Source organism: Coregonus lavaretus (assembly GCF_964263955.1).
Source record: "Coregonus lavaretus genome assembly, chromosome: 19".
Taxonomy (NCBI): Eukaryota; Metazoa; Chordata; class Actinopteri; order Salmoniformes; family Salmonidae; genus Coregonus; species Coregonus lavaretus.
In genome coordinates, this window is record NC_140006.1 from 36,804,268 (window position 1) to 36,815,052 (window position 10,785).

Consider the following 10,785-nt stretch of genomic DNA (forward strand, 5'->3'; position numbering starts at 1 on the left):
TGAGGAGCTGGGGGGGTTGGTGCCATAGCCTGACGAGGGGACGGAGGCCACAGACCATCTTCGCCATCCGCTCTGGAAGAACCAGGAAACAACAAAAGCACCTTATGAGCTTTTAAATCTCTTACATATCCCCAAGATTTAATCATGAAGCACTACCAAAGGCTGTTTAACATTATTAAAGGAGGTATAATTTAATCGACAAAACAGGAAAAAATGATCAAATGTTTCCCTAACTTTCAGTGCAGGGCCAGGTGGCTGGGTGATCACATTATGAGAAAGAGAGAGAAAGAAAGAAGAAAGAAAAGAAAGAAAGAAAGAAAGAAAGAAAGTAAGAAAAGAAAGAAAGAAAGAAAGAAAGAAAGAAAGAAAGATAAGAAAAAGAAAGAAAGAAAGAAAGAAAGAAAAGAAAGAAAGAAAGAAAGAAAGAAAGAAGAAAGAAAGAAAGAAAGAAAGAAAGAAAGAAAGAAAGAAAGAAGAAAGAAAGAAAGAAAGAAAGAAAGAAAGAAAGAAAGAAAGAAAGAGAAGAAAGAAAGAAAGAAGAAAAGAAAGAAAGAAAGAAAGAAAGAAAGAAAGAAAAGAAAGAAATAGAAAGAAAGAAAGAAGAAAGAAAGAAAGAAGAAAAGAAAGAAAGAAAAGAAAGAAAGAAAGAAAGAAAGAAGAAAGAAAGAAAGAAAGAAGAAGAAAGAAAGAAAGAGAGATTAGAGAGAGAGAAAGGAACAATTAGAACACAAACACATTCATTGACACAGTGAAGCTGTCAGAAGCTCACGGCCTGGAGTCAAGGTGCTGAACACCTGACAAGATGCCATCACACCACAATGCCATGAACCCAATGGCACCTGCTTAATGAGTAATTTCTCATACACACGTTTCCCCACCCTTCAGCTCAACCACTTTTGTAGCAGAAAACAAATCATTCAGTCATCATCTATATGAATCGTCTATATGAATGCAGCTGCCACTGTATTGAAGCCATTGGATGCAGTTTATCATAGCACAAAGGTTCAGCACAACATCATTGCATTTGGTATCAGGAAGTACAAAGTAGGCTGGCCATACTTGAAGCCTCGTAGATCATGCATTACGCTCTATTTGCTATAAAGCCTCTTGCATAAACTTCAGCCATACCTTAATTATTGTTAACCTTCAGACGTATAAATTACCAGACCCGGACCCCTTCAATCTTTTACATTTTACATTTTAGTCATTTAGCAGACGCTCTTATCCAGAGCGACTTAACAGGATCAATTAGGGGTTAAGTGCCTTGCTCAAGGGCACATCGACTGATTTTTCACCTAGTCGGCTCGGGGATTAGAACCAGCGACCTTTCGGTTACTGGCACAACGCTCTTAAATCTGCTTTTAGTTTTTTCACGTCTCTCATGTGGAATGATCTCCAAAAGTCCTTAAAGTTGGTGCCTCTAGGGTAATTCTGGATTGATGTTAAAGACCCTTTTTACTGAAGAATGTGTTTGTTTCACATGATTGTGTTAACATTTAGTGTTTTGTGTTTGCTTTCATGTATTGTGTAATTAATGTGTTTATATACTGTACCAGTCAAAAGTTTGGACACCTACTTATTCAAGGGTTTTTCTTTATTTTGACTATGTTCTACATTGTAGAATAATAGTGAAGAGATCAAAACTATAAAATTCAACATATGGAATCATGTAGTAACAAAAAAAGTTAAACAAATGAAATATATTTTATATTTGAGATTCTTCAAAGTAACCACCCTTTGCCTTGATGACAGCTCTGCACACTCTTGGCATTCTCTCAACCAGCTTCATGAGGTAGTCACCTGGAATGCATTTCAATTAACAGGTGTGCTTGTTAAAAGTTAATTTGTGGAATTTCTTCTTTGTTAATGCATTTGAGCCAATCAGTTGTGTTGTGACAGGTAGGGGGGGGGGGGGTATACAGAAGATAGCCCTATTTGGTAAAAGACCAAGTCCATATTATGGCAAGAACAGCTCAAATAAGCAAAGTGAAACGACAGTCCATCATTACTTTAAGACATGAAGGTCAGTCAAAATCCGGAAATGTCAAGAACTTTTAAAGTTTCTTCAAGTGCAGTCGCAAAAACCACCAAGCGCTATAATGAAAACTGGCTCTCATGAGGACCGCCACAGGAAACGAAGACAGAGTTTCCTCTGCTGCAGAGGATAAGTTAATTAGAGTTAATTGCACCTCAGATTGCAGCCCAGATAAATCCTTCACAGAGTTCAAGTAACAGACATCTCAATATCAACTGTTCAGAGGAGACTGTGTGAATGAGGCCTTCATGTTGAATTGCTGCAAAGAAACCACTACTAAAGGACACCATAAGAGAGACTTGCTTGGGCCAAGAAACACGAGCAATGGACATTAGACCGGTGGAAATCTGTCCTTTGGTCTGATGAGTCCAAATTTGAGATTTTTGTTTCAACCGCCGTGTCTTTGTGAGACGCAGAGTAGGTGAGCGGATGATCTCCACATGTGTGGTTCCCACCGTGAAGCATGGAGGAGGAACTGTGATGGTGCTTTGCTGGTGACATTGTCAGTGATTTATTTAGAATTCAAAGCACATTTAACCAGCATGGCTACCAAGGGATTCTGCAGCGATACGCCATCCCATCTGGTTTGGGCTTAGTGGGACTATCATTTGTTTTTCAACAGGACAATGATCCCAAACACACCTCCAGGTTGTGTAAGGGCTATTTGACCAAGAAGGAGAGTGATGGAATGCTGCATCAGATGACCTGGCCTCCACAATCACCCGACCTCAACCCAATTCAGATGTTTGGGATGAGTTGTTCCGCAGAGTGAAGGAAAAGCAGCCAACAAGTGCTCAGGATATGTGGGAACTCCTTCAAGACTGTTGGAAAAGCATTCCTCATGAAGCTGGTTGAGAGAAATACCAAGAGCGTGCAAAGCTGTCATCAAGGCAAAGGATGGCTATTTTGAATAATCTAAAATATATTTTGATTTGTTTAACACTTTTTTGGTTACTACATGATTCCATAGGTGTTATTTAAAAGTGTTGATGTCTTCACTATTATTCTACAATGTAGAATAATAAAGAAAAACTCATGAATAAATAGGTGTGTCCAAACTTTTGACTGGTACTGTATACACTGCCGTTCAAAAGTTTCGGGTCACTAGAAATGTCCTTGTTTTCGAAAGAAAAGCAATTTTTTTGTCCATTAAAACAACATCAAATTGATCAGAACTACAGTGTAGACATTGTTAATGTTGTAAATGGCATTTTTGAGCCTGTAATCGAACCCACAATTGCTGATGCTCCAGATACTCAACTAGTCTCAAGAAGGCCAGTTTTATTGCTTCTTTAATCAGCACAACAGTTTTCAGCTGTGCTAACGTCATTGCAAAAGGGTTTTCTAATGATCAATTGCTTTTCTTTCGAAAACAAGGACAGTTCTAAGTGACCCCAAACTTTTGAACGGTAGTGTATGTATAGTGTAATTGTTGTTTATTGACGTGTTCATGAAGGGCTCATCTGTGAAAGAGACCGTTGTCTCAGCATGACGCCTTGCTTAGATAAAGGTTGAATAAAAACATTTTTTGGCACAATATTCCTCGTGTCAGGTTCTAGCCCTGAAAAACCAGCTTATGGCTGACAAATCAGGTCTGACTTAATGAGATTTGGGGTTTCTGTGGGTATCGGGGCAAGGATTAGTCAGCTGATATAGGATGTTTCTTCGGCTTCATATCCCAGATATATTTGAGTACTCCCGAGTGGCGCAGTGGTCTAAGGCACTGCATCGCAGTGCTAGCTGTGCCACTAGAGATCCTGGTTCGAATCCAGGCTCTGTGACCGGGAGACTCATGGGGCGGCACACAATTGGCCCAGGGTAGGGGAGTTAATGGCCGGCAGGGATGTAGCTCAGTTTGCAACGCTAGGGTTGTGGGTTTGATTCCCACGGTGGGCCAGTATGAATAAAATAAAATAATGTATGCACTCACTAACTGTAAGTCGCACTGGATAAGAGCGTCTGCTAAATGACTAAAAATGTAAAATATATTATTATGAATAATAGTAATATTAAAGTTCTTATACAGCTAAAGAGGAAGAGAAAGGGAGGCTATCCAATCAATACCAGTATGCAGCAGTTTCCGGGTAAGCCAGAACAATAGTGTGCTCGTTGAGTCCCTTTTTATTTCACACAGGAAAACGCTGCTTAAGTCCAGTGAGGGGAAACAGTATTTGATCCCCTGCTGATTTTGTACGTTTGCCCACTGACAAAGACATGATCAGTCTATAATTTTAATGGTAGGTTTATTTGAACAGTGAGAGACAGAATAACAACAACAAAAATCCAGAAAAACGCATGTAAAAATTGTTATAAATTGATTTGCATTTTAATGAGGGAAATAAGTATTTGATCCCCTCTCAATCAGAAAGATTTCTGGCTCCCAGGTGTCTTTAATACAGGTAACGAGCTGAGATTAGGAGCACACTCTTAAAGGGAGTGCTCCTAATCTCAGCTTGTTACCTGTATAAAAGACACCTGTCCACAGAAGCAATCAATCAATCAGATTCCAAACTCTCCACCATGGCCAAGACCAAAGAGCTCTCCAAGGATGTCAGGGACAAGATTGTAGACTTACACAAGGCTGGAATGGGCTACAAGACCATCGTCAAGCAGCTTGGTGAGAAGGTGACAACATTTGGTGCGATTATTCGCAAATGGAAGAAACACAAAAGAACTGTCAATCTCCCTCGGCCTGGGGCTCCATGCAAGATCTCACCTCGTGGAGTTGCAATGATAATGAGAACGGTGAGGAATCAGCCCAGAACTACACAGGAGGATCTGGTCAATGATCTCAAGTCAGCTGGGACCATAGTCACCAAGAAAACAATTGGTAACACACTACGCCGTGAAGGAATTGAAATCCTGCAGCGCCCGCAAGGTACCCCTGCTCAAGAAAGCACATATACAGGGCCGTCTGAAGTTTGCCAATGAACATCTGAATTATTCAGAGGAGAACTGGGTGAATGTGTTATGGTCAGATGAGACCAAAATCGAGCTCTTTGGCATCAAGTCAACTCGGCGTGTTTGGAGGAGTAGGAATGCTGCCTATGACCCCAAGAACACCATCCCCACCGTCAAACATGGAGGTGGAAACATTATGCTTTGGGGGTGTTTTTCTGCTAAGGGGACAGGACAACTTCACCGCATCAAAGGGACGATGGACAGGGCCATGTACCGTCAAATCTTGGGTGAGAACCTCCTTCCCTCAGCCAGGGCATTGAAAATGGGTCGTGGATGGGTATTCCAGCATGACAACGACCCAAAACATACGGCCAAGGCAACAAAGGAGTGGCTCAAGAAGAAGCACATTAAGGTCCTGGAGTGGCCTAGCCAGTCTCCAGACCTTAATCCCATAGAAAATCTGTAGAGGGAGCTGAAGGTTCGAGTTGCCAAACGCCAGCCTCGAAACCTTAATGACTTGGAGAAGTTCTGCAAAGAGGAGTGGAACAAAATCCCTCCTGAGATGTGTGCAAACCTGGTGGCCAACTACAAGAAACGTCTGACCTCTGATTGCCAACAAGGGTTTTGCCACCAAGTACTAAGTAATGTTTTGCAGAGGGGTCAAATACTTATTTCCCTCATTAAAATGCAAATCAATTTATAACATTTTTGACATGCGTTTTTCTGGATTTTTGTTGTTGTTATTCTGTCTCTCACTGTTCAAATAAACCTACCATTAAAATTATAGACTGATCATGTCTTTGTCAGTGGGAAAACGTACAAAATCAGCAGGGGATCAAATACTTTTTTCCCTCACTCATCAAAACACACTTTCTTTCAGCACCTGGTAAATGTTTAGACGTACCCCTGGAATTTCCCATACAAAGAAAGTCCTTATAACAGCTTTGATTGTGTCAGTATTTCAAGCATGTCGCCACATGGGATTGATTACATGGCCAAATAATTGCACACAGAGGACTGCAGTCTGAGTACCAACAACTATCCAAGCACAACACCTTACATACTACAGCCATAGCATCTACAGTGCATTCGGAAAGTATTCACACCCCTTGACTTTTTCCACATTTTGTTAAGTTACAGCCTTATTCTAAAATTGATTAAATTGTTGTTTTTCCCCCTCATCAATCTACACACAATACCCCATAATGACAAAGCAAAAACAGGTTTTTAGAAATGTTAGCTGATTTATCAAATAAAAAATACAGAAATACCTTATTTACATAAGTATTCAGACCCATAGCATCTATGTCCACGTTGGTATCTCGGAACCCTCAGTAAATGTAACTGTGTCATGTAAGCTGATGTAACCTTGTGCATGGCCAAAATGTTTCATGTGATTTCCCCCACTTCTCTCTATAGCTTTATGGTGTGGTACACTGATACTGTACCATAAAAGGCATTGTCTCACTGTCCTCAAGCCTGACTGGGTTGCAACTGTTTAATACTGAAGGGGGTGCTTGTATCCCACTAGTGGGCTTGCTTACAGTATATATGAAGCGTGATAGGCTCGGGATAAGGCTGTCTGTATCGCATCATCACGGCAGCTCCGAGTAATGAGTGTGCGTACTGCGCACCGACTCTCCCTTTAATTGCGCTGACAAATGCCAAGTCCCATGTCCTGCGAGTGGCCCTAGAGCCATTCGGCTGGTTTCACTCTAAAGCACCGTCCTCATTTCTAATAGAGGTTTTTGATACATTGCCATTGTCATGGAAGAGCGATGAAGGTTACCTACAGTACCATCACTTTTCTATGCATTTCTGGGGGGGGTTTAGCTACCTATTGTGTGCAAAGGTGAAGGTGCCTTTTGACAATTCTGAGATGAATTGCATACCTGCTTTTTATGAGTATAACTCCTTCAATAATACCACCAAATTAGAAAGTTAATTGCTTCTATTAAATTGAAATAATTGAAAGGAGGATTGTACTTTTGCTTACCTGCGCGCAAACTGGAAGTTGGCGGAGGCACTAGCGGAGACATTTCGGGGGCTTTCTTGGGGACTACTTCCAGCTGAAACACAACAATCAGACTGTCAGTGTTTTATCACTGGGACATGTTTTTAATAATGAAGAAATAGGTTGTTATAACTGCAGTATGCTGTCATTCTTGGGAGCTGATGACGCACAAGTAAAGGACAAGCGGCCCTAAATACAAAGCAATCAGTCTCTGGTGGAACTGAATTCAATCAACTCAACGCGTATTTACGAGCATGTGGTCTGGAGAGGACAGGGTTTTGTGATAGGCCTAATGCACGCTCCCTTGATAACTCTCAACTCCGTCCGTAGCATTCAACTTTTATAAACTGTCTAGACAACCTGATTTGTTATGATGAAAATAAGCATGTCTGTCTGCTTTTACTATGGCTGAGGATAACAATTATCACATTTCCTAAGTCCTCCACTGGGCTCACAATCAATAACCATGAATGAAACCTTTATTTAATTCATGTGAAGTGTATTTCATCAGTTATTCCCCTAAAGTGATACAAAACCCTCTGGTTTCGGCAGTAGGGAGCTAAAGCAATATGTAAATAAGCTTCTTCGGAAACTTGAGCTTCAAAAGAGAAGCAAAAGAGTAATTTGAGCTTTGTCAGCTCAGCTGCTTCATTTTCATTTGTCTGAGAAAACTCTGAACATACTGTATAGCATCATGTGGTTAGCTGGTATACTGCACTGGAAAGGTCAGATTGGTCTGCTGTCTCTTTAATGCCACATGCTGATTGGTCTGCTATACGTTTATCACATACTGATTGGTCTGCTATGTTTTTACAACATACTGATTGGTCTGCTCTCTCTTTATCGCATGCTGAGTGCAGTGCAGAGACAGCTGAAAACAACACCTACCTGTGGCGAGGGGGAGAGGTGAGAGAGGTCGTGAGAGTGTGGGCGATGGGGTCCCGACTGCCAGACTCCTTCTCTTGTTGTTACGGCAACTGTGTGGAAAAGGGAGAGAATTGTTTTGTGTGACACATTAGAGTAGTGGAATGTAAACCGAGTCGTGATATTGGGGCTTGGTTGTAACATGCAGGTGTTATGATTATTTGGCCTGAATGATACAGTATGTACATTTCACCACGTTTGTGGAATTCATTTCTAATTTAAATGTTGTCTTGGAAAACAATTTGGAGCTCTTGTTTTTGGCTTGTAGCCCTACCTCACATCGTAGGCAGTAGAATTACCATCTAATTTGGTTCAATTGGACAACTTTTGTTTAACACAAATTAGTCAGCTCAGCAGTCCATTAGTTAAGAACGCTGTCTCTGTTCTTGGAAGGCTATGGCGCCTGCAGGTGTGTCCCCACCAGGCTCCATGTCTCCATGGCCCGGGGTAGATTTACAGAATGGAAGGAACTCATTTTCAGTTTGTTTGTTTCGTAGATGACTGATCCCCAGCCCCATTGTTGACGTTGCGCTGCCACAGGGCCACTGTAATACCAATGCCATTTCGTTGGCAGTGACCTAAAGTAATTGAGGAGCTCAGACGACAACTAAGCCTGACATTTCTGGGTCGGCATGGAGATCAGATTCATGCCCCTCAAACCAAAGCCATGAACTGGGAGAGATGTTTGTTTAATAGAAGAACTAAACTGAAAACACAAAAGATCCCCTTGTAATAAAATGAATGTAATTAATATATACATTTATCCAACTTTGATCTGTCCAGGTCAATTGTTTGAGAACCAATTTTCATTTGCAAAAACAACCTTCCAAGATTAAATCAAAATCATAACCACAATGCTCTGAGGCAATATAAATAATGTATATCTCGGTCTCAGTTAAACAACAAGCTGTATTGCTTGTAGGGACTTTGCAGGGACTTGCACAGTACCATGCATCAGGAAGCTAAGTACAAATAGTAGACCGACAGATGTGTCATGAACCAACAGAGATTGTGGTGAATGCTTGGCGGTTGACACTGCTGGTGTTAGCTGTCAGACGCACCATGAGATTTGTCCACATCCACCGGCAGGATTTAAAAAAAACTGTAGTAGGCTATGGACAAACTTGTACGACACATACACTGACTGGACAAAACATTAGGAACTCCTGCTCTTTCCAAGACATAGACCAGTGTTTCCCAAACTCGGTCCTCGGGACCCCAAGGGGTGCACGTTTTGGTTTTTGCGCTAGCACTACACAGCTGATTCAAATAATAAACTAATCATCAAGCTTTAATTATTTGAATCATCTGTGTAATGCTAGGGCTAGACGTTGGGGTCCCGAGGACAGAGTTTGGGAAACACTGACATAGAGTGACCAGGTGAATGCTACGATTCCTTATTGATGTCACCTGTTAAATCCACTTCAATCAGTGTAGATGAAGGAGAGGAGACAGGTTAAAGAAGGATTTTTAAGCCTTGAGACAATTGAGACATGGATTGTGTGTGTGTGTGCCATTCAGAGGATGAATGTGCAAAACAAAAGATTTAAGTGCCTTTGTACAGTGTATAATAGTAGGTGCCAGGCGCACGGGTTTGAGTGTGTCAAGAACTGCAACATGTGTATAAAGATTGGTCCACCACCTAAAGGACATCCAGCCAACTTTACACAACTGTGGGAGGCATTGGAGTTAACATTGGCCAGCATCCCTGTGGAACGCTTTCCGATTTAGAGACCCAAGAAATATTAAATGTTTACCCTGACTTTTCTATAAAGTTAATATCACTAAATATTAATATGAATAAATTATACAGTTTTACTTATATATCTTTGCTAGATTATATCCTATACTGTAACGAACATGTTGTGAGCCTTCTGCATGAAGAACACGGAGTCCCTCCCTATACAGCTGCGGGTTCTGTAAGTCAAAACATCATAGGCAACAATAACCCCATAGCCTACAATGGCCACGTTTCTCTATCGGAAACAAAACTAGGGCGGATGTAATCCGACACGTTGTTGTAGAGTAGAGAAATCACAACACGAAACCAGACTGAACATCAACGTGAAAACAAGGTCCAATTTGTGCTATTGTTGTTAATGAAAATGTACGCTGTAACTGAAGGAAATCTTAAACATAGCCTTATGGTTATTAAATATGCGACGTCATTTTCCTGAATAGTTGTCCCTGTAGTCTTGTGCTAAAGCTTTGACTCAGACAACCAAAATGCCTAATTCAATAGGCTGCACGGTCCCATCCATAAAAACTTGCATGATCACTGATTAAAATAGTTCAACAAGTCGGTTGATAGAAGAAAATCAGATTACCTTTTTGATCTTTTCATCATGGCCCCAGTCACAAAACTTGTTTTGTAGCTGGGCAAAACAGTCCAGTAGTAATTCTGATCAGACATTATGAATTACAGCGATGCAAAGGGATACTTTGAATCGAGTTTGGTAAATGTCCACTATCACTTGAATAACATAATTGTTATTTCCTCGAAATGTTGCGGAGAGCACTCAGTGTCCGAAACCAGAAACTCTTGGTACTGTCTGACTCCATGCCCGTGGCAGTTCAGGCAAGTAGGCGCTAAGCAACCGTAGATGATGCCATCATCTCTTTATTTGTTCCCTGTGAATTTTCGGAAATGCATCCTTCGCGCACTACACTCTGGAATCTTTCTCAATCACCAAAACATGTTCACTCATACAAAGTTTCCAGCAACAGCTAACACCGCGCAGATACATGTGTCAGTCCATCAATTGGAGGAGGGATTGCCGCCAAGGGGAGGAAGTTGTCATTTAGGCTGGGGGATGTAGCCTAATGGCGCGCTTATGTAAAATAATGATAATGCTTTTCACATCGATTTTACTGTCACTGTATGATGTTTGCATGACTATTTAAAAAGCCT

The 10,785-nt window shown here is 41.1% G+C and overlaps 1 protein-coding gene across 1 annotated transcript in view; it reads right to left on the minus strand.

The window, feature by feature from the left end:
* Nucleotides 1-10,564, minus strand: part of LOC311146284 (microtubule-associated serine/threonine-protein kinase 3-like) — a 28,376-nt gene extending 17,812 nt beyond the window's left edge. Inside the window, exons 1-4 of the mRNA XM_084182777.1 lie at nt 10,202-10,564; nt 7,839-7,927; nt 6,933-7,005; nt 6,829-6,850 (exon numbers count right to left, since the gene is read on the minus strand). Coding sequence (XP_084038903.1) covers nt 6,829-6,850; nt 6,933-7,005; nt 7,839-7,927; nt 10,202-10,287 — 270 coding nt within the window. The 5' untranslated portion in view covers nt 10,288-10,564. The remainder of the gene's footprint in view (nt 1-6,828; nt 6,851-6,932; nt 7,006-7,838; nt 7,928-10,201) is intronic.
* Between the last annotated feature and the right edge of the window lie 221 nt (nt 10,565-10,785).